Source organism: Aphelocoma coerulescens, chromosome 9 (assembly GCF_041296385.1).
Source record: "Aphelocoma coerulescens isolate FSJ_1873_10779 chromosome 9, UR_Acoe_1.0, whole genome shotgun sequence".
NCBI lineage: Eukaryota > Metazoa > Chordata > Aves > Passeriformes > Corvidae > Aphelocoma > Aphelocoma coerulescens.
In genome coordinates this window covers 23,565,747-23,580,000 of record NC_091023.1, presented here as the reverse complement: position 1 = coordinate 23,580,000, position 14,254 = coordinate 23,565,747, and the positions used below count along the sequence as shown (strand labels likewise).

The 14,254-nt window shown below is 41.9% G+C and overlaps 1 protein-coding gene across 2 annotated transcripts in view; it reads left to right on the top strand.

Moving 5' to 3' along the window:
* Positions 1 to 8,891, top strand: part of SERPINI1 (serpin family I member 1) — a 44,636-nt gene extending 35,745 nt beyond the window's left edge. For both annotated transcript variants that reach the window (XM_069024802.1, XM_069024801.1), the window contains exons 6-9: positions 448 to 545; positions 5,481 to 5,567; positions 6,781 to 6,870; positions 8,131 to 8,891. In XM_069024802.1, the coding sequence (XP_068880903.1) occupies positions 448 to 545; positions 5,481 to 5,567; positions 6,781 to 6,870; positions 8,131 to 8,207 (352 nt within the window). In that variant the 3' untranslated portion in view covers positions 8,208 to 8,891. The remainder of the gene's footprint in view (positions 1 to 447; positions 546 to 5,480; positions 5,568 to 6,780; positions 6,871 to 8,130) is intronic.
* The last annotated feature ends 5,363 nt before the right edge of the window (positions 8,892 to 14,254 follow it).

Here is a 14,254-nt window from a genome sequence, read left to right as displayed (position 1 = left end):
CTGCTGGCCTTTGCTTATACCATCAAAGTAAAAATGGAGTATCTTTCTTACTCCTCCTTTGCCAGCAGCTCTCTGGGAAGTTCTGCTGTCGTTTGCCTCATTTGATATTCTGTTCTAGTATCTGTACAATTAAATTCAGGTTTTAGAGAAAACCTCTTGTGTAAAAAGTAAGCATTTCCATTAGCTGCTGCATAATTTTGCACTGCAGTTTTATGGGCAGGGGCTGCACATACCATTAGCATATTTTTGATTGCTTCTGTATTAGAAAAAATCCAGCTGTGAGTAAACTCATTTGTTTATAAGCATTTTTTTGGAAGGTGTCACTAGCACTGGAGCTCCTACTTTGCATTATTTATCTTGGTGTTTTTACCTAGAAAATTTAATCTTCTAATAACAGTAAGTAGTGCCTACATCTGGCTTTCTGTAATTTTCTCTTCCATTCTCCAGGTTCACAGTAGAACAGGAAATTGATCTGAAGGATGTCTGGAGAGGTCTGGGAATTACAGAGCTGTTCAGCAGCAGTGCTGACCTCACTGCCATGTCTGGTAAGAACTTCTTGTCTCTCCAGGTAGATGAGGAAATACATTTTTCACCTGGGAAAGTTCACTCTGAGTGTTTCAGAACTGGCTCTCATTAGGAATGGAGACAAAGTGTGATCCCCTGCAAGAGGCAGGTGCACATTGGAGCAGTGCATGGCTGCAGTGCCTGCCTGGCAGATGGGAGTCACACACAAGGGCTCATCCTGTGTCTCCAGTGCTGCTTGTTCCCAGCACTAGGAGCATTAAGCTGTTCCACAATTAATTCCTCTCCCCAGATCCCTGGAAGCAGCACAGGGAAGAAGAGGTTGGAGATAAAGGCAGTTTAGTCACAAATGCCCCCTGCCTGTTGCAATATGTTGTCAGCACTTGATTTTCAGAAGTTGAAATAGCCAATAACTTTAAAAAATGAGGTGGAAATGAGATGTTTATGCTTTTAATGCCTCCTAAAGCCGTTCACAGAGTCACAGAATAGTTTGGATTAGAAGAGACCTTAAAGACCATCTCCTTCCAACCATGAGCAGGGACACTTCCACTATCCCAGGTTGCTCCAAGCACCATCCAGCCTGGCCTTGGACACTTCCAGGGATGGGGCAGCCACAGCTTCTCTGTGTTGAAGTAGCACACTGCTACCTGTGTGGTTGGGGGGTATTTTAGGTCCATGTGTTACTCCCCAGCCATGCAGGTAGGTCCTTAGCTGGTGGGAAATCCCTGTTCTTCATTGTCTGTCCCCAGGACAAGCACACCTGTGTGCCTTAGTCAGAACACTGGTAATAAAGAAGGTAATCAAACCTTCCTCCCATATTTACAGAGGAATGTTGGTGATGATCCTTTCATTTTTGCTAAGTTTGAAACACTCTTTATAGTGTATCACGTAGCTTATTCCACTGGTTTTCCACTTCCACTTTTCCAGTGAAACTGGGGGAAAGCTAGCTTTAGCTAATGTGAAAAGAGTTGAAATAAATGAAAAACCCTTTTTCAAAGAAATAGCATTTTTCTGAAGAAAAGCACCCTCAATTTCTCTGCCACCTCAAAGAAAAGTCAGCTTCCCACTAAAATCTGGTCTATTTATAGGAGATTATTTACTTGAGAAAAAGCACAGAGGAGAATGGGAAATGCACAGGAAACCACAAAGGCAGCACCTGGCTTTTATTTAGTTGCATGTAAAATTCATTTATGTTTCAGGGACATGTATTTATCAAGAGGCAGAAAGAATCACGTGCTTGTGTCTTAATCCCTGTGACTACTGATTTGTTTAAAGTTTTATATTTCTGACAACTGTACTGTACAAAATCAAAATACCACATTCTGCATGACTGAATTAACTCCTCTGCCATTTAAAGATTTACTTGTTATTTAAGTATAGAGCAGTGTATGGAGAAAATTCATGAGTTTTACTGGAGCCTCTCTGCTTTTTACTGAAAAGAGGCTGTTCCACCTGGGCATGGAAAGGTTATTTGTAAATTAAGAATTAAAAAACGGTTTTGAAGTAAGATCCTTAATGAGAACCCCACTGTTGATGCTGTGGAAATGAAGTTTTAAGTAATTAAAATACAAAATATGTTTCCTGTTTCTAATTTTTCATAATGTAAAATACAGATGGAGGAAGGAAAAATAAGTCATGAAGAGAAATTGTTTAAAGCTGACTTTTACAGACACCTGGATTGGGTATCAGGTGGCAAGGAAGTGAAAGTTGGAAGTCTATGTGCATGTCAGGGTCAGCCCCCTGGAAAATCTGGCATTTCATGAAGCCTTAAATGCAGATATTTCAACAGAATCTTTAACTGGACACTTAATTTAGGTAAATATAAATCAAATCTGAAGAGATTTTTTGAGAAATTTGGTTGCATTTAAAAATCCTCTCCTCCTCCTGTCCTGTTGCTTTGGCATTGCTGTCAGGGAAAGTCGCCTGCAATTTCCAACAGCAGCCCTAATCCTGTAATCAGATCCAGGCAGATTGGTGAGCTCAGCAAAATTCTGTGTGGCTTTAGTGGATGCAAACCAAATTGCAGGATTATTTTTCAATATTCAGAATTTTTTGCTTTTTCCCTTCAATCTGAAAAATGGAACCAGAAGGACCAGCTTTACCTTCTGGAATGTCTGGATTCTGAGCAACCAAAGAGAAAGTGTTAATCCAGGTGCACTTTTCAAATGTTACTCCCTTGCAGAAATTAAGTTTTTTGACAATTACCACAGGTGAGTAGGAGGACATTCCTGTTTGGCTGTCAGCTCTGCTGTATTCTGACTCTCACTTTCAGAAAGGACTTTGACAGTATTTACTTGCATCTGATTCCATCAGGTGTCCAAAATAATCTTGGAACAACTTCTGCTACTTGGGATTTTATCACTTACACAGCACATAAATTTGCTGCTTGAGTGTTTTACCACCACTCAAGACTTAGCACTGAACTAATTTCAATACTAAAAGTCCCCTTTCTCCTTCAGATGATTATAATATTTCTGGCTGGTTTATAGAGTCTTAAAAGCAGCAAGGTGACCTGCTTGACAGTGAGCAATGAAGTGATCTCAGTGACTTACCTTCACAATACAGAGTAGTTAGAAGAGCATCAGTTCAGTAAATAGCTCTTGGAAGTTTTGACTGACATCCATGTAATTTTTCTGGGACAGCCTAAGCAAGAAGAGCCAATAAACCCACATGATTTTTTTTTTTAAAAATGAGGCTTGCAGAGCAGCCAGTTGGCAGCTGAGTGGGAGTTTGCAGACATATGGAGAGTAGTGACAAATGGAGTGTGATGCCAGAGGAGTCGTGTTCATTAGGGGGCAGCTCCAGCTCCCTCCCCCATGGGTCAGCCCTGGGTCCTGCACAAAGCTGGAACTTTGGCACCAAATCCCCAGGGAACTTCCCTGAGATGTTAATCAGGATGGTTCTTATGGAAATCCACATTCAAAGAAGCTCCTGGAGAGAAATAATGTGATGGGAGAAGCTCAGGTGAGCCCCACCTTGTCCCCTGTGAAAGCCATAAGGGAATTGGATTGTCCTGAGGAGATGGGTGTGGTATGGGAACATTGCAGCCACGGATGTGAGAGTCAAACCCTGGATCAAGGAAAAGGCTGCCTGGACTCTCAGGGACAACATTATGCTTTCATTTCAAAATAGATTCATTCACTGCAGGGAGAGATGAATGAGAAGGATGTGATAGTAGCAGTATAAAGAGAAGAATCTAGAGAAGGTAATTTGGGATGTGGAATTGCTCTTTTCATCATCCAAGGACAAAGATATCCAATGAAGTGAAAGGCAACAAATGGAAAACAAATAGAATGTGCTTCTCTCATGAAAAACTTAACCACAGGGATCTTTGCTGGGTGTTCCTTGAGATTGGCAGGGCTGAAAAAAGTGAAATTGCTCCAGAGCAATCAGGACTCTCACACTATGTTGAATAAAGGCACTCTGTGCACAGAGACTTGGGTTAGGGTAAAAGGCATGTGCTGGGTGAGAGGATATTTTTCTCTTGTCTGTTGTGCTGCAGTTCTCATCTGTAGGGCTTTTTGAATCTTCTTCTGAAGCAACAATTCCAAGCTGGTGCGGTGGGCTGGACTGACTGGGTGTACTGGTCTCATCTGCAGTGGCACTTTTTGTGTTCCTGTCAACTTAAAATGTTGGTTTTATTACTCAGATCCTGAAAGCATTCACAAGTAGACAAACTTCTACAGCTGATGCCAAATGTTAGCAGTGTTTGTGCTGTCAGAATTAGGGGCTCTCGGCTCATCAGGTGGAGACCAAACTTCTGAGGTGCTATTTCTTATCAGAAACATACCATGGGGTTCCATAAGCACCACCAAACTAAACTGTACAAATTAAAGCATTGGGAGCAAAATTGTGGAATATTTCTGTGAATGTTACAGGGCACAGGATCAGGTTTCAGTGCTGGAGTAATAAAGAATTTATTGAAATATGTGATTAGGCTAAGTGGGCATTTCCTTGTCATTGAACATAAAAATGTATTTGGCTTTAAGGTTTTTGCTTAAAGACAAGTAGGTGCTGCATGTCCCAAGGTTTAAAGGAACAGGGTGGAAACTTGATGCCAGCTTTACTGAAGGCTGGGGACTGAAGTCTAGAACTGGTACAAGTTTTAGCAGCCTCATCTATGTTTTATTACACACAGCCCCAGAGGGGATGATTTGGGGCTTTTGCTGGTGTGATTGAAGTGCAGCAGCTGAACTGGGAGGTTTAATTCAGTGCTGAGTGTACAGAGCAGCAAATGAGATCTGCTGGGGAAAGACTTTTTCAACTGCTGCTCCTTGTGGCTTTGCTTTCTTTGGCATTACAACTACTGAGTACTCCAGTAGAGCTGATCCTTCAGCATCTGACAAAAAGCAATGAAACATGCACTGACTTCAGCAGGAGCAGGCTTGGACTGAAATTAAAATACTGACAAAGAAGGATGGAAAACAAACAAGATTGAAAAAAAATAACTCTGGTTATTTTTTAAAAAAATAACTCTGGTTATTTTTTAACTCTGGTGGTGGTTTTTGCAATAAATATTTATCTTCAGCTTCTTGTAAATACAACAGAAGAAGAAAGAAAAGACCTCATGTTCCTGGAGGAAGTCTGTGTTGTACCTAGTGCAAAAATGAATTTTTTTTTTATGTATAAGTATTTGCCTATAATGTCATAATCTTTTTTCCCCACTAATTGTATTTAAAAATCTTGTGTCCCTCTCTTTTACTCTCTCTGCTGTACTGGTGCTCTGGGCAGTCCTGAGCTATTTTAATATCCACGGTGCAGGAGAGCACTACAAATTGGAGTGAGGCAAATGGGGCTGTTAAAAGGTATTGGCAGAAGGTGTTTTAATGCAAGAAAGCTCTTCTCCTTCCCTACCTGCTCTATAATAGTGTTGGGTTTGGCAGTGTTTGGGGTGGGTTTTTTAAATGCTTCAATCTTATTGTTGAGCCACTTGAAATATGTTCCCTTTCCCTCTGCAGATAACAAGGAGCTTTACCTTGCAAAGGCATTTCACAAGGCATTTCTAGAAGTTAATGAGGAAGGATCAGAAGCTGCTGCTGCCTCAGGTACCTGACTGAAAAGCAGAATTAAATCAAATGTCTGGTTATTCTGTGCTAATTAATTTTTTACAACTGATTTGCTGTACAGCCAGGAAAGCTAAGTAGCAGGTAGCATGGAGACAGAGCATAGCAAGTGTGCTGCTTGCAGAAGAGAATTCTGAAAATGAGAAGTGTTGGCATTTTTGTAACGTGTTTTACAAAGAATTTTGAGCATCCTCTGAAAAAGCTGTTCTTTATTTTCTTTCTGTCAGGAGAGTACAGACTGCAGTTTATGTTTCCTTTATGGAACTTGAACATTCATCATTTTTCACCTGCTAATTGAGATGGTCAGAGGCATTTGATCCAGGAGAGTTAGAAGGAGATGAGGGTTGTTGCAGCTGCATTTTAATAGGCTCATATTTGGAGACACAAGATGGGAAGTGTTGAATTTACAACCAGAGCTGTCCCCTGTTACTGCTGGGGGCAGGTGCTTGGTTTACATGATTGCCACATGAAAATAAGTTACATTTGTTGCCAATATGTGTCATTAGGTGATTTCCAATTGCCTCTGCCAGTCTTTGAGGAAAGGAGGAATTACTTAGCAGGTCTGGATTGAATTGTTCCATTAACATGGGCAGAGATTACTGGCATGCTCCAGTCTTCATGAACAGTGGAGTGAAAATTTAGAAGTAAATGAAACACTGGGAATTGATAATAATATCTTGGAGAAATCCATGCATCTCCAAATAAAAACAACAAAGGGGCAAATTCTGCCTGACTCACAGTTAATTTTACCTTCAGCCTCTGCATTATTTAAAAACTCCAGCCAAAAGCTGCAGGATCAGCCCAATTAATTTTTGCATATTCCATAGTTATTAAGGGTTCCCTTTCCCTCTCCACTGCAGGCTGGGAGCTGTGTAAAACAGGTCAGCAGTGCTGGTTAATGCAGTGCACCCTCCCTGTGTGAGTGAGCAGGAGTCATAACTCCTCTGAAGGTTCTGGACCTTAAAATTTATATGCTGCTCCCTCAGCCTGGGATATTGCAGCACTCTGCATTGTTAATCATTCTTAAAGCCAGAATAGGCAATTACTCTGCAGGTCTCTTCCCTTTTCAATTAATATTTTCCTGCTATTTTTTGGGGTTGAGTGTGGGACTTCAATGGCCACACAAATGTCTCTGCTGAGAGCAGGAGAATGGGCAGAGCTGTTTAATGAGTTGCCTGTGTCCTCTTCCTTCTAGGAATGATTGCCATCAGCAGAATGGCAGTGCTCTATCCCCAAGTTATAGTGGACCATCCCTTCTTCTTTTTGGTCAGAAACAGAAGAACAGGTGAGAATATTGCAGACTTCTCTGAGTGTTTCACAGCACATCCTCAAGTAGTCAAAGGAAAATTGCAGGTTTTGACCAATGGACTGGGTTTGTATTATGAATTTTCCTTAGTTTGTTTTAAAGTACCCAGTGTTGGAAAGACTCACCTTTTCTATGTCCCTGAATCTTTCTCCAAATAAAACACCAAAATCTGACGTAACCATGAAAAACATTCACAGAAAAGAAAAATTCCCCATTTTTGTTGTGAGAACAGTGTTACTGCCCTGAGCATCCATAATCATTGCATTCCCTGAGAGCTTGGCTGCAGTCAGACCAGTGAAATATGTTCCCAGTTGCAAATGATTTGCATAATGGAGGGCCATTACAGTTGTGAATAACTCTGTTGTGCTCTCCAAGTGCTCAGTGGCAGGTGAGGGATGAGAGCAGCACTCACCAGAAAAAGGGGCAAGGATTAAGTAATTCCTTAGTCTCGTATTTGTAATTTGCTGTAATGATGTGGATGTGACTGGGTGATAAAGCATTGCTGTGCACCCACAGAGCTTTTTATGGGTCTGTGTTTGTGATCCCACCACAGGATCAGTGTTTACTAAAACATTTAGTGGCAGTGATGCTTAATCTGGTTAGGTAGAGTCACTTGTGGGACTTCACTCAAAGCAGAGCACTGAACAAGCTACTGAGAAGAGAGTGAACTTCATCCCAGCTGGAGCTAGGCCAGCAAGGCAGGATACTGAGTCTTAGGGGGTTTTTTAACCATGATAAATTGAGTATTCTTACTGTTGTAAACACACTGGGTAGAAAATATATCTGGAGGAGGGTATGTCTCCTTTATTGCTACTCAATATCCAAAAATCTCCCCAAAAAGAAAGTTCAAATCAGGACAGAGTAGAACTTGGTCACTTTGGGGCACTTCCTATCATTGCATAGGCCTTGTTGCATGTAGAAAGAGGAGTTGCCAACAACTGTAGTTAAAACCTCACAGCTTGTTACTAATCTGGAAATCTGAGGCTGGAAACCTTTTGAAAAACTCTGTTGGTTGTCCTTCTTCTCCAGACAAGGCCAAGGACTCAGGTTTGGTTGCTGTCTTCCAAGAGGGGCTCTTGAGCCATATCCTGGTACCAAGCTCCAGGATGTTTGATCCTATAAAAATCATACAGCACTGCTCTAGAGGTTATTGCTGGTATTCATCACTTTATAACCTCAGCTTCTCCTCCTGGTTCTGACATCTTTCCCTGCCTTCCTCCTTTCCTACTTTCTCCACAGGTACCGTGTTATTCATGGGAAGGGTAATGCACCCTGAGGCAATGAATTCAAGTGGCCATGATTTTGAGAAGCTTTAACTGCCACCAGCTACCAAAAGGAGATAAGCACATAAAGTTTGAAGTTAATATATTTAAGGTTTGCTGTGTTTTCCCCCAAGATACTGTTTCAAAATGCTTTCGGATCTAACTGTGTGCAAGTCAGTTCCCAGAGGAAAGCTTACAGTATTAAAGTAATGGTTCTGTTTCTGTCATTGTGATTGCTGTGTCCTTAAAATAAAGTTGTGTACATGTCAACAACTGTTTCTTGTTCTAGTGAGTTGTAAAGCAGAAAACTGCAAATCCATTATTTGTAATTTTTTTACAGTCCAAAGACTGACTTGATCAATGAGACAGGAGCAGAATGTGTGCAGCTCTGAATAATGCAAATGGCAAAGCTTGGTGGGCATTGCTAGAGCTGAAGAAGCACATGTGGACACTGTGATCTCATCCTGTCCCTGGCAGAGCAGGGCACGGCCTGTGCTGCACTGCTTGGTCAGAGAAAATGGAACAAACCGAGTGGATTTGATCCTCTGAGTGTGGTAGACTTTGTGTGAACTCTCCCACGTGATTCTCAAGTGCTGCTTTTCTGGATGCTCCTGCATGTGACTCTGCCACTGACCTCCCCTAAGTGTTGATGCCAATAAAATCTGATCGCATGAATATTTGAGACCTGTCAGTGTAGAAAGCTCTGTGTGTGACTGAAGTAAAAGAGTTCAGTAGTAATGGCATTTGTGTGGACATATTTTTTCTCCCCCACAGCAATTCTACTCTTCAGTATCTCGTTTCAGGGCTCTAGAATGTTCTTTCTCAAAAAAAAAAAAACCTACCCCAGCTTAATTTTAAGTGTCTAAAATTGTTCTATTCATAAATAAATGTCTAAAGGAACGACATAATCCTTTCCATTTCCTAACTTCTTCTTGAGAATAGACTCACAGAGAGGAGAAATGACATGGAACACAAGTAAATATTAGCAGGGGAATTAGTTGCTGCTTCCAGTTGGAAGAGGAGGAGCAGCACCTGTTGTCAGCAGAGAGACATATAATTATTTCCTCCTCCATTGTGCAAAATACAAAAAGAACAGAGGTTATTAAAAGGTGAGAGGATAGGAGAAAAGGAGGGAGAAGCTCCTTTGAAGCAGATCATAAATACAAACCTTTGGATAATAAATGGGTTTTTCTCAGTCAATAGGAGTTTTATCTTTGGAATTCTATGGGAACAGATGCATTTTGGCTGAAGTACAGTTACAGGCTTCCCTGGCATTCACTCACTTCAGAACAGCAGAGATACTGCTCCCAAAGTTATTCATGTAAGGAGGACTTCCAAAATCTGACACATTGTTCTCTCTTTTTCTACTGCTGGTGCAACTCCTGCAGGTCAAACTGGGACGTGAGGGATGCTCTCTGTGGAGGCTGGGAATGCTCCCTTGGAGAAAGGGCTTTTGAACATTTCTAGCCCTGCCTCCTTGAATTATTTCACAAATGGGGTCCCTAAGTGTGGTGCTGGTGCTTATTACCTTTCTATATTATAGGCTGGACTTGGTATCACAGCTTTTGTATTCCAATTTAGATGAAAATGGTAATTTCAGCTCTATGTAGCTAAAAATGTTATGCTTGGGAGGGAAAAAGGGAGCACTGCTCAGAAGGAACAGGGGCTAATTTTACCAAGACAAGAAGTGCCTCACTGCAGGTAAAATGAGCTTTGATGTGGGTTACACAAGGGCTGGTTCTTCACATTTAGATAAATAAAATCTATAGACATCCCCTCGTGACTGTAAAAATGACCACACACTGAGGATCTCCTGTGGGTTTAATCTTAGGGGAGCCTGATTTTTAAGCTTTTAAACATTTTTAACATTTTTTTTTCAGGCTGATTTTTGTGGTGCTCACTCTAACTGGGAAGGACATGAGAAACCCTCAGCTGTGTTTATTTTCAGTCCATCAAACGTTCTTCCTGACCAATTTTGTCTTTTCTTTCGCATCAGTTTCTTGCAGTGTAGATGCTCCTTACTAAGGGAAGGGGTGAAGAGACAGATTTGAGCTAAAGCTTTGAATTTTGGAAGGACAGCTGGCAGGCAGAAGTGTTAATAGAGGATATCAGGCAAGTGCACAGAATTCCCCAGCAGCTGGGTTGAGCAAAGGTACAATGGAATTATGCAAAATCTCAAATTCCAAATTCCCAGAATTGCCTGAGTGGGCACACAGGAGAACCAGCAGGAACAGAAATGCAAACACTTGTGATTTCACTTGCTGCTCTCCCAGGCCTTACAGATGCAAAACAGCCTTTTTCTGTTTCTTGAAAATTGAGAATGCCCTGGTTTACACCAACATGAACTGATTTATTTCCATAGTTTTCAGTAGTAATAATATCTTAAGTATTGTTGCCAGTTAATAGTTATATGAATACTGTTCCATTATGGTTTTTACTCCACATTTTGTATAATGTTCCTTTCAAAGATGCTACTGCTTTTTCACTACAAAACTAGCAAAAGAATTTTGTCTTTTTTTAGGCATCTTTTTTTTTTTTTTTTTTTAGTAAGGGGAATTTGTCAGTTGTAGCTCATCTATGATCTTAGGTGCATAGTCTTAAATTTCAAACTGTTTTGTGTTGGAGGCTCTATCAGAAAATAAATCACTGGAACTTCTCTAATTGTGCTGATTAAGTGACCCATGGTTGTGACACTGCTGAGGTCCTGCTGGAATGCAGCTGGAGCTGAAGCCTGAGATGCAGTTGCCTGATGGGATCATCTCTTCCTTGCACACCTCATGGAGTCCAGGTGGGAAAGCTTTTCAGAGCTGCAGTTGGAAAGGTTTTCCCTAAGAATCCCTTCAGTCGTGCTGCTGCTGCTGAAGATTGATTTATTTGACTGCTAGGATCCCACTTGGACGTGACCTTGAGCACCTGAGGGGTTTTGTAGAGTCTGTATTCAACCAAAATTTGTGCTGTATCAATTAGAATGGGTTTGTTGCTGGTCCAAACACGAATTTTCACTCTCCTTCCACAAGCCTTGATAGTGGCAGAGTAAACTTTTGTATCAGTGTCTGGGAATCAAGGACATGAGATTCCTCAAAGAAATAAGATCTTGGTGTTATACCAGAGACAAACAAACCCAAACTTAGTCAAGGCTCTTTTGGCTAATTTTTATTTGTCAGTGCTGGACAAAAGAAGAAACCACAAGATGTCACTCTATCCTAAGGAGCTGAGAAGGGCTTTCCTTTTGACAGGAATCCTGTGGGAGTGTTGCAAAGCTGAATATCCTGAACAGGGCTCAAGTACAGGTAGATCTGAGGGCAGTTAATGAGAGATGCTGAGTTGGGAGCATAGTCAGCCCCGGGTTGCTGGGATTCATAGTCCCAGATGGGGGGAACAAACCCCCAGACACCTGCTGGGTGTTGCAAACGTCACTGATCCTTGCTAAGGGATTGCTGGAGGAAGTTCATTGCTCCCAGGGGAATCTCTGCCCTGCATGATGCCTCGTGTGCTTGGTGTGGGGTGAAATAACAGAAATGGGTTGTTCTTTAACCTGTCTCCATGGAAAGCCCCGGAGCTGTACTGGGCTTATTTCAGAGAGCCACTGCTGCAGCAGGACACAGAATTTCTTTTCTACAAGAGAGAAATAACGGGGGTTGAGTTGCTGGTGTGCTGCCCCTATTTTGCTGTTCTCTTTTGATTGCCTCTTAAATTTCCCCCCTCCCTCTCTGCCTTCCACAGTCACTGGAATTCCTGCATGGGCAGATTCCCAGAGTGTTCTCCCCTGGCACAGTGAGGTGCCACCACTGTCAGGGATTCTCCCTGCCTGGGAAGGAGGCACTATTTTTCCTACAAGGATTTTGTTAAAATGACCACAAGGCCTACTCCAAAAGTGGTTTTACAAGCTCATTCATGAGTTGTTTCTGTCCCTTGTATTGGGCAATCCTTGCTTTTGTCCCTGCAGTGGAAAATAGGAACACATGGATTAGAAAGAGTTGGATGAGCCACCCCCAAACCTTAGGGTGGGAGGAAAGCCTTAGTAACTCAGATAATACCAGCTAAAAGTGAGTTGACTTCCCTCGTGAGCTGCTCTGCATCTCCTGGCACAGCTGGGGAGGAACTGTGGGTTAATTTAGCTTGGAAAACTGTCTGGAGTTCCCAAGGGCTTTGGATCAAGCTGCTGCAGTTTCAGGGGTCCAGACAGAAGGAAGGCTCCAGCTGCTCACTGGGACCTCTGGTAACTGCTTCAGCAGCTTCTTGGGGCTTCCAGCTGAGCTGGCTTGGGGCTGTGAAACAAAGTTCCACGTGAGAAACCATCCTCAATGCACATCGTTGGTACTTTGAAACTCATTAACACTCTGTAGCTGTCACCCCCCTCCACAAGGGCTTCTCAGATGGCATTCTTTTTATACAGCACTGCCTCCCAACAGCATCCACAGGAAGATTTTTCCATTTTACAGCGCTAATTAGAAGCCCAAGTCATGGGCCAGTTGCTCAAGGCATTAGGCAAACTGAATGAAAAGACAGGCAGAAGTAAGGGATTAAAATGCCCCTGGAATTGCAGGTTATAGACAACAGCACAGTGCAATAGTCAGGGCTGGGAGGCTGGTGAAGGAGATCAGGCTCATTCGGTCACTCTGGCAGGCAGGGAATGGAGAAAGGTGGAAAAGATAAATGTATGAGCCCAGATACAGATATTGATTGTAAAATTCTAGGTCTACTGGGAGCTGAGGAAAGAATTGGAATTGTTCCCGTGGCTCAGGAATTGAGCCCATTCCCTGGGTTTTTATCTTTTCAGCCACACTGAATCACAATAGGAATGATGTCTGAGATATGACCCAGGCTTTTCTGATAACAAGTTGTTTTACTGTCTCTCATAAACACACATCCTCCCTGTGGAAGAGTGATCTTTTTGGACAAACTGAGGGAAAATTCCAACAGAAAAACAACTCTGTGTTTGTGTAAAAAGGCTTTTAAGTAAGGAATGAAAAAGATACAGAGGAAATCTGGATTGTGTCTAAATCATGACTGTAATGTTCTCATTAAGGGATTGGAATTGCCTGTGGAAAAAGATGAGCTTCAACTATTCCTTCAAGTATTTTAATGCTACCCAAAGAGTTTGAACCCAGTCATAGTTCTTTATTTACAGGTATTTGGTAAAAGTTGTGTTTTAAACCCAACCTGGAATCCTTGCAGTGCCTGAGCAGAGTGAATGAAATATGTTAAAACATTATAAGAAATAAAAGATATCAGGAAGTCCTTCTTGCCCTGAGACCTGTAAGGATCATGCTCTGGGCAATGCCAAATCTCACTGGTCACCAACAGGGTGACACAAAAAGCCTGTTTATTTGAGGCTTTTGTCACTGTCAGTGTATTTGTGAGTGCTTGTTTCTAAAGGCAACAGCCAAAAAGTCAGCATAGCTTGACACAGGAGTAATAACATTTCTGAAGTTTATTACAAGACAAATACTGGTCTCAAAATTCTTTGGTTCTGCTGGGAAATGTTCTCCTTGGGTCAGGCTGCAGCTTGGAATCACCAGAGTGTAGTGACAGTCTGTCATTTTCCAGGAGCAGGACCATGCAAAGCTCTCCTGCCAACTCCAAACCCAGGATATGTCTTCATCAGCTGAGCTGCTTTTGGCAGGGCACTTGGAACGAGTTAAGCTTCAAGGTCTCTTCCAACCCAAACCATTCTGTGATTCTGTGATTCTGTTAAAGCCCTCAGCAAAATCCAGAGAGGTAGAAGAGGCCAGTTCTGCTGCTGCTGCCTGGTTTACATCTGTGTCCCCTAATTTTTCCTTCACAGAATTTTCTCCTTGGTCTATACAAAAAGAAAATCAGAGACAGTGTGCTCCAGTTTATAAGTTCACTTCAGATTTTTTGGTCAGAAATCGTTTGTGAATCATCCCAATACTTCAGAGCCAGTCTTACTGCTGCAGTGTCATGGGGAGCAAGGTGAAACAGGCTGATAGGAGTGATTTTAATTCATTTATTTTCCAGTGTCATTCCACATTTAATGTGTATACACCTATTGATAAAATTGTTATGAGCTGGTGATGTCTTAATTACTGAGCTTTTGAATCTTAGCACATGTGGGACAGGAGTTTGGAAGCATGAGT